Source organism: Anopheles ziemanni, chromosome 2, assembly GCF_943734765.1.
Source record: "Anopheles ziemanni chromosome 2, idAnoZiCoDA_A2_x.2, whole genome shotgun sequence".
Classification (NCBI taxonomy): Eukaryota; Metazoa; Arthropoda; class Insecta; order Diptera; family Culicidae; genus Anopheles; species Anopheles ziemanni.
Window position 1 is genome coordinate 48,632,913 of NC_080705.1, and position 16,284 is coordinate 48,649,196.

At 40.7% G+C, this 16,284-nt stretch overlaps 1 protein-coding gene across 1 annotated transcript; it reads right to left on the reverse strand.

The window, feature by feature from the left end:
- Nucleotides 1-5,225: 5,225 nt before the first annotated feature.
- On the reverse strand, nt 5,226-5,896 carry LOC131293714 (putative nuclease HARBI1). Its single transcript, XM_058321787.1, has 2 exons — nt 5,766-5,896; nt 5,226-5,706 (listed from the first exon to the last, which is right to left on the reverse strand). Exons 1-2 carry the CDS (start codon nt 5,894-5,896, stop codon nt 5,226-5,228), a joined length of 612 nt encoding a protein of 203 aa, XP_058177770.1.
- Between the last annotated feature and the right edge of the window lie 10,388 nt (nt 5,897-16,284).

Sequence of the window (16,284 nt, forward strand, 5' to 3'; positions counted from 1 at the left end):
TTGGTGATAAATTAAAAGAAACAATTGTAATACTCATTCTTTTCCGGGTCCTCCAACAGTAACAGAAAATCCTGCCTGCAGCGGAAGTGAGAGTTCAGAAAACCCGAACATTTTCTTATCCTGTCGCTCTTCTGGTAGGCAATGGAAAACGCGAAAGTTGACGAAACCGACCCGAAAGGTTCCGAACAATTCTTTTCACTACCACTGCTTTGATTTGTGTACGTACACGAAACACCGAACTCGGCATTTTTCTCAGTACTTCGTGTTTTTTGCATGTGCCGAACATACATCGGAGGAAGATGGAAGAACAAAAATTATTATCCTATATAATAATTTTCCTTCCGAGGGTCGACCATGGCCCAATAAACACGCGCGCGAAAAGTAACCCTTATTCGATCGATGTCTGATTCGATGTCGCTACTAATTCAAAATCAGAAAACTGGGCCTGCTAAACAAAACCGACCGTTCTGTGCGCAATTGTTGGAATTTTGAGTTGTTAGTGGGTGTAAGAGTGAGAGAAAGAAATAGGGAAAGGTAGAACGAGAAAGCGAGAGAAAAAGAGAGAGACAAACAGTAAAGATAGAGGCAGTCATAGTGGGAAAAAGAGAGACAAAAATGGAAAGTATGACAAGGTGAGGCATAGGGATAGGGATAGATATAGCCAGAGAGCGAAAGAGAGAGAGAGATGAATGAAAAGGGAGAGCGATTATGAGAGAGAGAGGCAGTGTGAATGCGTTGGGAGATAGGAGATGGGAGATGGGAGATGGGAGATGGGAGATAGGAGATGGGTGATTTGTGGCAGGAGGTTTGTGGTTTGTGATGGGAGGTGGGAGGTATGTTGGTGAGAGGTGAAAGGTGAGATTTGGGAGGTGGGTGGTGGGAGGTTTGAGGTGGACGGTGGTAGGTGGGTGTTGGGTGGTGGGAGGTGGGAGGTGGTAGATGTTAGATGTGAAATGGGAAATGTGAGATGGAGAGGGAGAGAGAGAGAGAGAAAGAGAGAGAGAGAGAGAGAGAGAGAGAGAGAGAGAGAGAGAGAGAGAGAGAGAGAGAGGGAGGGAGAGAGAGAAAGACAGAAAGAGAGAAAAGAGATAGAGAGAGAAATCCAACGGCATTGGGCGGTATGTCCGAGTTCACTTCGCGATTATGTGAGAGGAAGTGAGAACAATCACGCTCGCACACAGGATTAGCTTATAACGCAGCTAATCGTACTCGAATCTCAATGCATGTGTTTGCGGATCTACGAATACAAGAAAACAAAAGAAGAATGCGAGAAGTGGGGACCGCTATCCACGGCAGAGTATACGGACGACCGATCCGAGAGTACTGTTGTTCGGACAGGTAGCTTAACCTTCCGCGAAACGAACAAGGCAAGAGATGGGGGTCGTTCCTTCCGCGAAACACAGGAAGTGCGGGATAGAAAGCGGCAGAGTGTGCCGAACGTCGAGTCGTTACTGCGCCTTTCGCGAATCGTCACACACATGGAAGGAATTCTCCATTACAAACGAAAGAAAGGAGAAACTGATACGTGGGGAATAGTGAACCCCAGAATTTGCAGCGAATGCGGCACGGATGACATGGAGAGAGAAGGAGGTGCAATGCAATTGACATCTCTGAATTGTTTTAATACTGTTTGAGAGGGTTCTTACTATTGGCCGAAACAATGCGCAATTCACATCGCAATTCGCATTTACGGATTACCATGCGTAGTAGGAGTGTTATGCTTAGTTTACACGAGACGCAAAAAACATTTTTTTGTAAACCTTTTTTTCACACGCTGGCCGAAAAACAAATGTGCGCAGATTTTGACTGTTGACTGACTCACTAATAACATTTTACCGTTTGCAAAGGTTGCTTTGCGGTTCATGTAAGCTAAGCATAAAAAGTGGTGCAACCACAGGGCATGCGCTGTGGAGCACAGAAACTGGTACAATATGCTGTAACTCGGTACAAGTATCTGTCTTTGAAAAATTTCCTATTAACCGAGCTGTTTGATAGGCGCGTTTAGTTTTTTGGTAACATTTTGCGATATAACAATGTGTCAAAACGACAGGGCTGCATGCGTGATAGCGTGAGAATTGAGGAGTGAGAACGGGAACGCTCACTCGGGACTAATATTAGTTTAGAACTATATAGTTCAAATGTTTGAACCGGAGCCCGGGACGATATATAAACCCGAAAAGGACTGGGGGTTAGGATCAGGAAAACGGATGAATTAACTTAATTTTGACGAGTTGACTAAGTCTAAAATAATTATTCGCTTCAAACTTCTTCGAAATCCGAAAGTTGTAGTTACAACACAGTGCTTTTACATTTATGTCGATGGGGGCTTCAGTTAAAGGGATAAATTCTATGCGCCAAGATCAGGCACTGGTCGAACAGGGAGCGGGTCAGATTATTTCGTTAGTTTTGATCCCGCAATTCATATTTGTATTAGAACCCACTAACTGCTCGGCAATTGTCAATACAATATACCTTCGGCAGAAAGACCTAGAAACTGTAACGGGGACGACATGGAACCTTTAATGGGCCGGTAGATGAGCCAGGAACTGCTGACGGGCCAGGTACCTGGCCTAAAAAACCTAGTCATAGGATAAAGAGAGAAGTAACGATTTCGGCATTTCGTGTACGTACACAAATCAAAGCAGTGGTAGTGAAAAAAATTGCTCGGAACCTTTCGGGCCGATTTCGGCAACCTTCGTGTTATTCATTGCCTACCAGAAGAGGGACAGGATAAGAAAATGTTCGGGTTTTCGGAGCTCCCATTCCTGCTGCAGGCAGTTTTTTCTGTTACTGTTGGAGGAGCCGGAAAGGAAAGAGTATTATAATTGTTTCTTATGATATGTCGCTAAATTATGGGTCTCCTAGTGTATCCCTTCCTTAGAAAGTTCCTTAGAAAGATACTCAGAGCTATTCCGAGATCCGAACGTTCGAGATTTACGTTCGAGATTCGATATTCGGCATTACCAAATTCGAATTCGAGATTTATCAAGGTGTATGCAACAGTGTTTTAAGGGTTACCGCTTAATGGTTTCAATAAACCTTTGGTGATGTACGATAATTCGATTTGATTGTTATTGTTAAAATCGAATTTTTGGATTTTTGATAAAAAAAACTAGGTTAAAAGGTCCGATTACACAGGTGCATGTTGAGGAAATAATATGCATTAAAATTTACTGAATTTATTACGATAGTTTTAGTAATTAAAAAGGCTGTTTTACTAAAAACCACCGCCCGGTAAGAACTCAAGCTGTATTAAACTGTGTGGCAAATCCTAATCCAAGTTATTCTGATATGATATCTGCTCAATTGGATGGTGGATAAAAAATAACTATTTGTAATTGAGAGTTGTGCCTGAGGAGCATTAATGCTTAGTCCGGTCAGACGGGACGATGTTTTGTAGAGAATCTTCATTTAAATCAAGCGGGCTATGGTTGCTATGGTGACCATTCCTTTCCCCCTCAATTCTACTCCAATAGTCTGATTGAAAGTTGTTAGAAGTGAAATTGTGTTTAATTTTGCTGGAGCAACGCTGTGTAAGTATTCTGAAAAATGATTCATTAATATATTTTAACAGACGATTATTTTGCTTTTAGTGATAGTATTGAAATGAACAATTTGGGTGGACGTAACGAGTACTCTACTCAAGTGCAATTGCACAAATTAGTAGATGCAATGGAGGCAGAACCGGAGGTCGCAAGAGCCACAGCAAAAGGGAATTGGGTAGATGTGTTTTGGAAGGAATTGACGGAAAACTTAAATGCATTGGGACCTCCAGTGAAACCGGTCGTTGCTTGGAAGAAGGTAAAACACATTCATTTGAATATATTGGGTAGTATTTGCATAACCTCTATCATCTGTTGTTTTTTACATAGGTTTGGGCAGATTACAAGCACAACACCAAACACAAGTTGAGATGCAACAAAAGTGCTATAAATGGTACAGGAGGTGGTCCATACAAAGTAAAGCGTCTCAGCGACCTAGAAGAACGTGTAGCTGCTTTAACAAATCTTCATAATACTATTACTGGCATTGATGCTAAAACATTTGGGTTGCCAATCGCTACTACCGGCCAGGAAAAGCAAATTGCTTCCTCCGCAAGTTGTAGCAGTAGCAACGCAAGCGCTTCTGCAAATACAGCAAGCCAGGAACCGCAAATTGCGTTCCCCGGTAACACTAGTAAGGAAGGTTCTTCGGCAAATATAAAAAGACAGGAACCGCAAGTTGCTTCCTCCGAAAATTGTAATAGTAGCGAGTTAAACACTCCTACAATTTTAGCAAATAGTAATAGGCAAAAACCTGCATTCCAAAGGAAACGAAGTTTGAACGATGTTTTAAAACAGAATCAGGATATGATAAATATTATGAAGGAAAAGATCGAAGTAGAAAAAAAATTAATTGCCTCGAATGAAGAAACTGCAGTGGAGCTGCGACGTTTGAGAGAAGAACAAAAATTATCAAACGATCTCTTTAAAGAATTACTCGTAGAATTAAAGAAAAAAAAAAACTAAGTAATATTAAGTTCATTATCATAAATGTATGGTTAATTATAAGTTAGATATAATAGCTAGTTTTAATTACATTGATAGTATAAGATAATTGGATTACTGGATAATAAATGGCGATTGGTTTTGTTCCTTCATTTAATGTATAGAGAAAATATTTATATACGACCTGACTATTTTTTAAAAATTATTAAATTTTGTTGTTTTCAGTCGCTTTCGTTTAAAGCCAACGTCAAATTATTTCTAACGCATACGTTGTGTAATGCGCTACACACATTGACAATCTGAGCTGCTTTTTCTGGTGCGTAGTGCAATTGTCTTGCATCTGAGAGACATCGATACCGGGATTTTAGTAATCCAAACGTCCTCTCAACAATTTCCCTTCCTTGTACATGTTTAGAGTTGTATCTTGCTTCAGGAGTATCATGAGCTGCGTTTCTTTTCGGCGTAACAAGCCATGGTTTTGAAGGATATGCCGAATCTCCTGAAAGAATTTGTATCGTAATTTAATTAGACATTTTAGTTGATATACAACTTTATCGCTTAAACCCACCAAGTACTCTGAATGCGGTTTCTCCATTCCGATGTTTTGCTTCAAAATAACTATCTACGTTGCTAACAGCCCAAACATGAGCATCATGATTGGCTCCCCCATATCGGGCATTCACGTAACGGATGTTCATTTGATGATCACAAAGCTTTAAAAGAAATGGGATGAAACTTCTAAATAAGAGCTCTTCTATTGTAAAAACGTATATATAAGCCTACCATCATTACGTTCAAGCTAGAAAATCCCTTTCGGTTGTAAAATTGATCCTTATTTATTTTTGGAGCGATAATTGGTACGTGTGTACCATCTACGCACATCACAATGCCGGGTATTTCGCTTTTTCTAAAAAAGTAACGCCTTGCTTCTTGTTGCTCGTTACTGCTCATCTCAAGCGAAATCCACTTGGGGCATAGTGTGGCTTCCATAGCATCCAAAATTGCTTGAAAACTAGCAGAGAAGGTTGGTTGGGCAATAGCTACCACGTAGTCTTGACCAACTCCATGCTGATAACTGCCTTCTGCTAAGAATCGCAAAGCAGCGGCAAGTTTTTCCTTGACAGTCAACCCGCGTCCTTTGACTGGAGCAAATCTTGGCTCAATATCACGAAGAATACTAACAAAAATATCCTTCGACACACGAAAACTCTTAATAAAGCTAAAAAGAAAGCAATAGGTTAGTTTAATCTCGTTTATTCCTTGTTTTACAAAACTCACGCTCGGTCAGGCAATTCCAACGCATCTGTCGTAGTTCGGATCATTCGCCGATGCGAAGCAAGATTTATTATCGTTCCTTGCTCCTCATCGCTATCATCACTACTGCTATTAACAAAGGACGCTAGTATCATTTTAAAATAAACCCGTAAAACTCGTAAAACTCGTAAACACGAAACTCTACTAACAACAACTAACTTTTCACATTCAACGTCCAAAGCTGTGTTGACTATTTGATTTTGACAACTGCCGAACAGCTATGTCGACTTTGTCGACTCGATTCGAATGTTAGAATACCGAAAAAATCTCGATTCGAGACGAGCTCTCGCATTCGACACCGTTTCGAAACGGATCTCGGAATAGCTCTGACTGTAGTCGGCCTTTCGTACACCAAGGGGTCTTAATTCGAAGTCCGACCTTGCAGTTGGTACGTGGTGTGTTGGAATCGCTGTGTTATAGCACCGCGGCTATTTTTTCTATATTTTGCTTCTATGAGTTTATACGAGCGCCTGTTTTCGTTAGCTCTTTAAAATGTCCTATCTACAAAACGTCTGTTCTAAGGTCTGCAACAGTTTTGGACAAACATAATAAAATGGCATAAAATTTATATTTCTTGAACCCCTACGCAGTGTTGCTTATAATACTCAGAAGACAGCATTGATCATAGAACGGAACCATATACCTCGGCTGCGCGAGTCATAATGGAACTGCAGTTGTCCGTCACTGAGAACATCGGTCAGAGGTTACCGAATCAAGCAGCTTTCTTCTTACAACAGTCGAAGCTCAGCGTGCAGCATTGCCAGGCTCGGCTTGAATTTGCTCACTAATGTGTAGCCCATTGGCGAAATGTGCTGTTCTGTGATGAACTCAAGGTATGACATATGTGAGGAAGCTCCGGAACAAGCTATATGACCTACGTTTTGAGCTATCCGTCGGTACAGTTTGTATATCATGATCTAGGACTGCTTTACGGGTTAGAGTGTAGGACCTTTACCTTTACCTTAAGCTAAGCGGCTTTGACGAAATTTAATGAAATATGCACGCTACCCATATTCGAGCTACCCATCCTTCGGCACAGTTTGTATATCCTGATCTGGGACTGCTTCACGGGTTAGGATGTAGGACCTTTACCTTTAGCTAAGCGGTTTTGACGAAATTTGATGAGATATGCACGATGCAGCCGTGCAAAGGGATATTCAAATGCTCAAAAATGAGCAATGGATGTCGTGTACAACTTGTGTCCGACATTGTAGTTCTTCATGAGAAAACAGCAACCAAAATGATTAAATTTCCTTCATGGTAAAACAATTAAAGAAAAACCAAAGATGCTCATCTAGGGATGTACGTTACATGTAAGGTAGTATGCGTAAACATACCAAATTTACCTTGCTTCCTGTACGGTTGCAAAGGAAAGCAGTATATTGCTGCTCACTCTCGCTGCAGGAGTTTTTTTCGGATTTTGCCGAAGCTAATCCGCACACTTCGTCTGCGCGTTAGCCGCGCCCGAAGAACGCGCAGACGACGTGTGCACACCCCTATACAGCGAAAGCCGAAGATAAAAACCGAAGTTGCCGCGGCAAAAACGAAAAATGGAGGCCCCTTTCGGGGCCCGGCGCTCTTTTCTCTTCTCTTCCTTCTACACATTCTCATGTCTCGAGCTGTTACGCGGAATTGAACCGCGTTGTTTCCACTCCGGTCTCTGCGCACCTACCGCAAGACCGTCGCTCTTTGTTGAGAACGGTGTGCTAAAGGCCCAATATATATCTACTGTGTATTCGTTTGTATGGACTGTATGGGAATGCATCGGTATACGCTCAACCCGCTCTAGCCGTTTAAACCTCTCGCGGAGCGAATTCATATGGCCACCGCGTTTCGGTTTTTGCTCTTCATTTAGCGATCGCTTGCGCTGCGTACGTATGAATGAATGACCGCTTGCGCTGGGTATACCCGTACGGGTACCCGTACGTCCGTGTTCGACCGCGCTGGGTATTCGACTGGTCTACGATTGCTCGCGCTGGGTTTTCGATCGCTCGCGCTGGGTCTTCGAAGACCCGATCGCGCAGGGCATTTAAACTTCGTATCGTATTGCAATGCGCATGCGCACTTTGATGACTTCCCAGACAGCAAACTGAACCGGTTTTAGAATTATCCCGAAGTTTTGTATGGTGTTGTTGTTGGAGTTGCTGGATTTTGTCCCAACAGTAGCGTCATCTGGTGGTCTTCAGTATGAACTATGCCAATTTCGTCAGGATTGAAAAAACGATTTAACATTTCCAATCACAAATGAGAAAATATCATGCTTTGCTGGAGAAAATATCGCATTTCTATTACATAATTAAATTTATTACGATAATGTAGCGATAAATTTGATTTATAACTATAAAATAACGCATTAACAGTACGCAACTGATGCATTATTTTTAAATCCAAGGTGGCGCCATATTTTTCCTCCTTCGATTTCTATAGTTGTCAGCTCGTGGAGTCTTGTTTTGTTTATCCGGTGTTTGGATGCATCAAAACAGAAGCAGAGTTTAACACGAGTGAAATGATACGTGTACATATAGTTAAACGTTGGAAAACTGTCGACAATAATCAATCATCGAATCTACTTTCGATTCACAAAGATGTAAAAATGCATGAGCAAACAAACCACAGTTTTCTCAACACATCAAACAAACCAGCTCTTTGTACAAAGATCGTGCAAAGATGCCAGAATGTAATAGTGCACAAATGCAAAGTGAAGACCGTGCTGATCAACCAGAAGCTAGTACAAGTGTTCGGCCTTCAAGTAAATATTAAACGTTTCTGAGATATTAGTGTTAATAAACAGTGTATAACTTTATTTTGCTTAATATTGTTTTAGCGCCACCAGAGCTTCCGGAGACGGGGAATATTTTGCCGTCCATCCTTTCAGATGACGAAGTCGACGAGTTTGATAGTATGAAGAATTTGTAATGGAAATCTGTGAAGAAATACGGTGCTAGACATAAAAAACCTGAATATGATAGAGTACATAATCATAGAAGACAGGCTAAATCTGCTGGATCACGGCACCATGAAACAACTTCTGATGGGATGGTATAATGGACGACATGGCTCTGAGCATCGCTGGACTCCACCGCAGAAAGAAGCGATCAACAAAAAATTCAGATCTGATAAAGTTACCATCCGAAGTGAATCGAGATTCGTTATTGATCCTTGGAATGTTTAGGGTATTGGAAAGAAACAGAATTCCAAAACTTCATGCACTATTCAAGGGTAGGAATATTGAGGGACAATTTAGATCATAAAGCGTACGACTACTTTATGCTGTACTTTTGTGCTATTATTCTGTTCTCGTCAAACGTTTATAGTCAACATTGGCGGCTTGCGGGAACATTACTTGAGCGTTGAGTTTGATACCGTGTACGGACCTGGCCATATATCAAGCAATGTTCATCAACTGTTGCATGTAGTCAATGACGTTTTAAAGTTTGGCAACCTTGAAACCATTTCATCCTATCGGTTTGAAAGCTACATGCAAACGTTGAAACGCAAGCCCCGATCAGGATAGAAGAGCTTAGAACAAGTTGTTAATGGGACAGCAGAGATAGCAGCATTTTTGTTTATTTGTTATATTAGCACACGTTTTGGTTTATTGTTATTGAAAGAAAACATTGAATTATTAAATGAAACGAGTAGTTTTATTTCGTGATAGAAAAATAAAGTTTAATATATACATGCATCCTTTCAAATATTGCGAAACTATGTACAGAATAATTACATTGAATAAACAATTTTATTAACTATATAAATATACGTATCTACACCGAACTTACTCCCTCAAACGGCGAGCAACAGGATTTCTTATGTCGTTATGAGGCAGTCTAGTTACTTTTTCTAATAGGGTAAGTGCACCAATACTGGAGCTAGTACCAATAGTGGTTGTAGTGGAATAAAATCCTAGCACTACGCCGATATATATACAATGGAGTTATTTGTTCTTCTATGAAATGTTCTTTGATCTTCTGCGGAGTGTTCAAAAGATGAATCATCTCATTCCGTAATATAGAAGCTCCAAAATTCATATTTTCTAAACAGGTCGTCCCAACATGCTGCATTCCTTAAGAATCTATAACGAATATCATGATTTCCTTAAGGCTATAAATCACTACAAAATCATTAAAACTATCTGATTTCGCTACTGACATACCCCAATATAATTGATTTATACGAACTTAGTGCATTTTACCATAATTTTATTATATTTTCATAGTTTTTACTATAGTGCCACTATAGGCACAAAAACCCAAGTTGTTCCTATAGTAGCCATAGATTTTTTCACAAGTATATTTTACTTTTATTCCGGTTTTGGCCAAAATAATCAGGTAAATTTAGTGATTTTATTCTGTTTCTACAAAATAAACAACGCGGAACTGGAGAGAAGGCTCAGCAGAAGAAGCAGAGAAAAGAAAAAAGAAAGCGGGCGAAGGATACGCTATAAAGCATATACTACAGTTTAAGCTGTAATATTCAGAGCATTTTTTAATGAATTAAAATTGGACATATTTCGGTAAATCAATACAGTCTTTTCAATGACAACGCATTGGTCAAGGAGTATTTTACCGTTCTGTTTGAAATATGCTTCAAAAATAAGTAAAGTCAAAATATATTCAAGTTTTTCGTACTACCACCACTATAGGAACACGATACCACAACTATAGGAACCATACCACCATAATAGGAGCAACCGACTACGAAGAAAAATACGCTTTTTTTCGAGTATTTTGTATGGTTTACGGTGTAAATAGATGTTTTTCAGAAGAAAAGTCATGTTTCGATCATAATTGTTTAAAATATGTAGAATATTGTGTTCTTAACACTCATAAATTACACCTAATTGGTATTTACATTACTAAGTGCACCACTATTGGTACAGTTACCCTAATATTAAAACATTTTTAAAGCTTTCCATGGCCGCTTGCTTGTTTTTGGTGCTAGCTGGGCTAGGCAGTTTTTCTCAAACAGTGATTCTACGGCACTATTGAGCCGAACGCGTATACAAAAAAAAGTAAAAGTGTATACACTGAGCAGCCAGGTTTCCATCTGACGCGCATACTCCTCGCGATTCCCTAGAGCAGCATAAAACTGTTCCAACTCCTGCACATTTTCCAGGGGCTTAAATTCAAAAGACGATCGAACGCGAAGTGATGCTCGCGAAATACTTGTATCCAGCAAGTGGTCTAATTTTGCCAATGTAGTGCCGACACGTCATTTTCTTTAAATGCTTGTGGTGGAGGATTTGGAGCCAGCCAAATTAACGGTGATGGCGTTGATTTGGACACTTTAACGGTTTTATGATGTGTAATCAAACGACGCTTCGATACACTAGTTTGAACCACGGGCTTTGCGGTAGAATCCGAGGAAACATTTTTTTCAGAATATTAAAAAGAGAAACCCGCTAGTTTATATTGCACTGTTGCACGGTGCTATTTATAACCCGCCGCGGTTCAACGCGATGCATCCTGACGAAGAACGCAGAAAACCACTGATCAACTCCAAAGAAGGTATGTACACTATCACATATATACGGAACTTACAATTTCTCAACTTTTCACAGACTGCTCCAATTGGTGTGAGTTTCCTTCAACTGCGCATCCAACATTGATTCTCTATCAGTGCACATTAATACACACACACGACTAAGACAGACTGACACCACATGACCAACATCCAGAAAAATAATAGTTGAAAGAAATATCGACAGAGTGAAATAAAAACAGCAAGACCCAATAGAGGAATAAAATGACGATAGAGGGAACTACAAATAGCAAGGACAAATTAGGAAGATGAGTTTAGAACAGAGTTTTTTTTTAATGTTTTGCGAATCGGTACTAGAGTGTCTTTGCTTTTTCAATGTGTCCACGCTTTTTTAGTTCTTGTCCTCGCTGCAGCGAACCGAGGTGTTCTCACGAGAGGCTCGCGAGCACGCGAAAAGCGTTCGGAAAAGTTCTGATAACAACTTCCTAACTCCACAATCTGAGAAGTCTATCAGACTTCTCAGACTAGGGCTGATTTTGTGGTTTTTGTTGCTTGGGTTCACACTTGAGGATTCGGCTAGCCAATCACAAACCTCGATTTTTCAGTTCAGATCGGCTGCCGTGGCAGCAGATGGGCGCGGTGGCCAGAGATTTCTGGCGGTGGCGGGACGGGGGAATTTCTGCGTTGGTGTAAAAGAGACAAGGCTTTCACCATCTCGCTCTTGCCCATTGATTTCCAGCCTCAACCCGAAGCTTGTGGCGCTTGGGCTAGCGCGAGCAATCGAAAACCCAGCACGACCCAGACAGCAAACTGAACCGGTTTTAGAACTATCCCGAAGTTTTGTATGGTGTTGTTGTTGGAGTTGCTGGATTTTGTGCCAACAGTAGCGTCATCTGGCGGTCTTTAGTATGAACTATGCCAATTTCGTCAGGATTGAATAAACGATTAAACATTTCCAATCACAAATGAGAAAATATCATGCTTTGGTGGAGAAAATATAGCATTTCTATTACATAACTAAATGTATTACGACAATTTAGCGATAAATTTAATTTATAACTATTTTATTATGCATCAACAGTACGCAACTGGTGAATTATTTTTAAATCCAAGGTGGCGCCATATTTTCCCTCCTTCGATTTCTATAGCTGTCAGCTCTTGGAGCCTTGTTTTGTTTACCCGGTGTTTCGATTCATCAAAACAGAAGCAGAGTTTAACGCGAGTGAAATAATACGTGTGAATATAGTTAAACGTTGGAAAACTATCGGCAATAATCAATCAACGAATCTGCTTTTCATTCCCAACAGTTTAAAAATGCCCCGAGGAAAAAAACCGCAGTTTTCGCAACGCATCAAACAAACCGGCTCTTTGTACAAAGATCGTGCAAAGATGCCAGAATGTAATAGTGCACAAATGGAAAGTGAAGACCGTGATCAACCAGAAGCTAGTTCAAGTGTGCGGCCTACAAGTAAACATTAAACGTTGTGAGTTATCAATGTTAGTAAACAGTGAATAACTTTATTTTGCTTAATGTTGTTTTAGCGCCACCAGAGCTTCCGGAGACGGGAAATATTTTGCCGTCCACCCTTTCAGCTGACGAGGGGGACGAGTTTGATAGTGATGAAGAATTTGTGATGGGATTCATTGAAGAAATACGGTATTTTATGTTAATATCAGGTTTGGCCCTCATTCATGGGAATCGTCTGCTAGGAATTCTTCGTAAATACACTAATGAGAAGTTTCCAAAAGATGCTCGTACGTTTTTGGAGACGTACAAAAGAAAAACAAACCGAACAGTTTCGGTTGTAGCTGGTGGAAAGTTTTGGTACCAAGGTATCCAAGCCTGCTTTCTCAACGAGTTGAGGTTAGTATTCTATGATGATGATAATGATTCTTTTTGTAATGTTTACGCTGTATTTATTTCATTCCTTTTTCCTTGACAGTACTGTTAAGCCCCCTGCTGTGGACACGGTGCATATAAATGTATCCATTGATGGGCTTCCACTACACGACAGCGGACCCGCCCAGTTCTGGCCAATATTGATCGATGTTTTTGAGCTGCCTGAAGCCCCCGTGATGACAGTTGGACTATTTTGTGGCAATTCGAAACCTGGTAGCTTAGAAGAATTTTTGCGCCCGTTGGTTGAGGAAATTAATATAATCCAGGAGAGTGGAATATTTATAGGAGGAAAACAGTTCCAGCTTCGATTGCGCGCGATAATTGCGGATTCACCGGCCCGTGCCTTCGTAAAAGGTAACATTCTACATCATAAAATCAAGCCATGTCACGACATTATTTCAACCCTACATGACTCGTTGTATATTTTAGGAGTGGCTTCTTTTAATGCCAAAAATGGTTGCCTAAAGTGCTCATGTGTAGGTACATTCCACACCGAATCGAGAAAAGTTATTTTTCCTCCGATTGCGGCACCACCAAGAACAGACCAGGTATTCAGGGCAGCAGGATATGGTAACCATCATCAGGTTAGAACACCGCTACTAGACATCAAAAACCTGGATATGATAGAGGACATTATCATAGCAGACAGACTACATCTGCTGGATCACGGCATCATGAAAAAACTTCTGATGGGATGGTATAATGGACGACTTGGCTCTGAGCATCGCTGGACTCCACCGCAGAAAGAAGCGATCAACAAAAAATTAGATCAGATAAAGTTACCATCCGAAGTGAATCGAGATTCGCCACGGTCCTTGGAATGTTTAGGGTATTGGAAAGGTACAGAATTCCGAAACTTCATGCACTATTCAAGTGTAGGAATATTGAGGGACAATTTAGATCATAAAGCGTACGACCACTTTATGCTGTACTTTTGTGCTATTACCTTGTTCTCGTCAAACGCTTTTAGTCAACATTGGCGGCTTGCGGGAACATTACTTGAGCGATTTGTGGTTGAGTTTGATACCGTGTACGGACCTGGCCATATATCAAGCAATGTTCATCAACTGTTGCATGTAGTCAATGACGTTTTAAAGTTTGGTAACCTTGAAACTATTTCATCCTATCGGTTTGAAAGCTATATGCAAACGTTGAAACGCAAGCTCCGATCAGGATACAAGAGCTTAGAACAAGTTGTTAATAGGACAGCAGAGATAGCAGCATTTGATTTTAACAAGATACGTTTAAAGGCTAAATTTCCAAGGACAAAGCAGATAGGTAACCAAATAGTATTGTATGTAAGACAAGGATTTATTCTTAGAGAAGGCATTGGTAACGAATGGTTTATGGCTAAGGATAAGAGCATCTTACAATACAAGGGAGTAAGTGATCAGGAACCTACAATAAAAATAGTAGGCAAGAGGCTTACTAGAAAGGCGATAATGTTTCAGGGACCCGTTATCAACTCGGAGATAATGCATATGTATGTAGGTAGGCTATCAGATTTGTCAAGCAGTACGTATACAATTCCACTGTCACACGTTAAATGTAAATTGGTAGCAATTGAACGTAACGAGGGTCTGTTAGATTTTTTACCTCTCTTACACACTTTAATCGAGTAGAAATCAAATGAGGTTTAAAACACTTTTTGTTATTATTGTTGTTGAAAGAAAACATTGAATAATTAATTGAAACGAATTGTTTTATTTCATGATAGAGAAATAAAGTAAAATATATACATGAATCCTTTCAAATATTTCAGAACTATGTACAGGATAATTTCATTGAAAAAAAAAACTTATTAACTACATAAATACACATATCTACACCTAACTTACTCCCTCAAACGGCGAGCAACAGGATTTCTACTGTCGTTATAATGTAGTCTGGCCGGCGCGTTTTTAAATTTAGATTTAAAATAAGTAGCGATAAATGACCTATTTACACTTAAACTATTGTTACTAGCTACTTTTTCTAATAATATTAAGACATTGTTAAAACTTTCCATGGCCGCTTGCTTATTTTTCCCGGCTCCTGTCCAGCTAAGCTGGGCTAGGCAGCTTTTCTCGAACAAAGCTTCTACGGCATTATTGAGCCGAACGCGACAGTCACCTTCAATATTTATACTGAGCAGCCAGGTTTCCATCTGCCGCGCATACTCCTCGCGGTCCCCTAGAGCAGCATTAAACTGCTCCAGCTCCTTCACATTTTCCAAGGGCTTAAATTCGAATGACGACCGAACGCGAAGTGATGCTCGCGGAATACTTGCATCCAGCAAGCGGTCTAATTTGGCCAATGCAGTGCCGACACGTCGCTCCAGCCTGTCCATCCGTGTACGCATTTCGGCCTCAAACGCGTTAGACACTGATGGCGGTTTGGAAGCAGCAGGGGTTGTTGAGCAGACTGCAGGAGATGGTGACGTTGGACGCAGGCATTGGGAGCATAGTGGAGTTGCAGATCTCACTGTCAGAGGTGGTGATGGTGGATTCGGAGGCTCGGTGGTGGCTATTGCTTCAAATGGATTCAACGGAGGTGGTGATGTTTGTTCGGTGGTAGGTGAGGGTGCTGTTGGGTACGGTACTATTTCGTATTCCTCCAACCACATCGCGGGCGGCAAAGATTCCTCTTCAAAATCAAGCTGCTGTATAGTCGGTTGGGGTTTCGGACGAACTGGTTTTTTCTGTGAGGTTGTAGGTTTTGATGCTGGCGGGACATTTTCTTTTAAAGCTGGTGGTGGAGGATTTGGAACCAACCAAATCAACGGTGGTGGTGTTGATTTGGACACTTTAACGGTTTTCTGACTCGAATGACGCTTCAATACACTTTTTTTAACCACGGGCTGTGCGGTAGAATCCGACGAAACATTTTTTTCAGAATCCTAAAAAGAGAAACCCGTTAGTTTATATTGCAATGTTGCACGGTGCTTTTTATAACCCGCCGTGGTTCAACGCGATGCATCCTGACGAAGAACGCAGAAAACCAGTGATCAACTCCAAAGAAGGTATGTACACTATCACATATATACGAAACTTACCATTTCTCAACTTTTCACAGGCGCTCCAATTGATGTGTGTTTCCTTCAACTGCGCATCCAACACTGAT

What these genes read in the sequence shown, in the direction of transcription:
- LOC131293714 (XM_058321787.1), bottom strand. Translation starts at nt 5,896, where the DNA reads ATGATACTAGCGTCCTTTGTTAATAGCAGTAGTGATGATAGCGATGAG. An exon ending in TTGGAATTGCCTGACCGAGC is followed by an intron (nt 5,707 to 5,765) that starts GTGAGTTTTGTA and finishes CTTTCTTTTTAG; the next exon opens with CTTTATTAAGAGTTTTCGTG.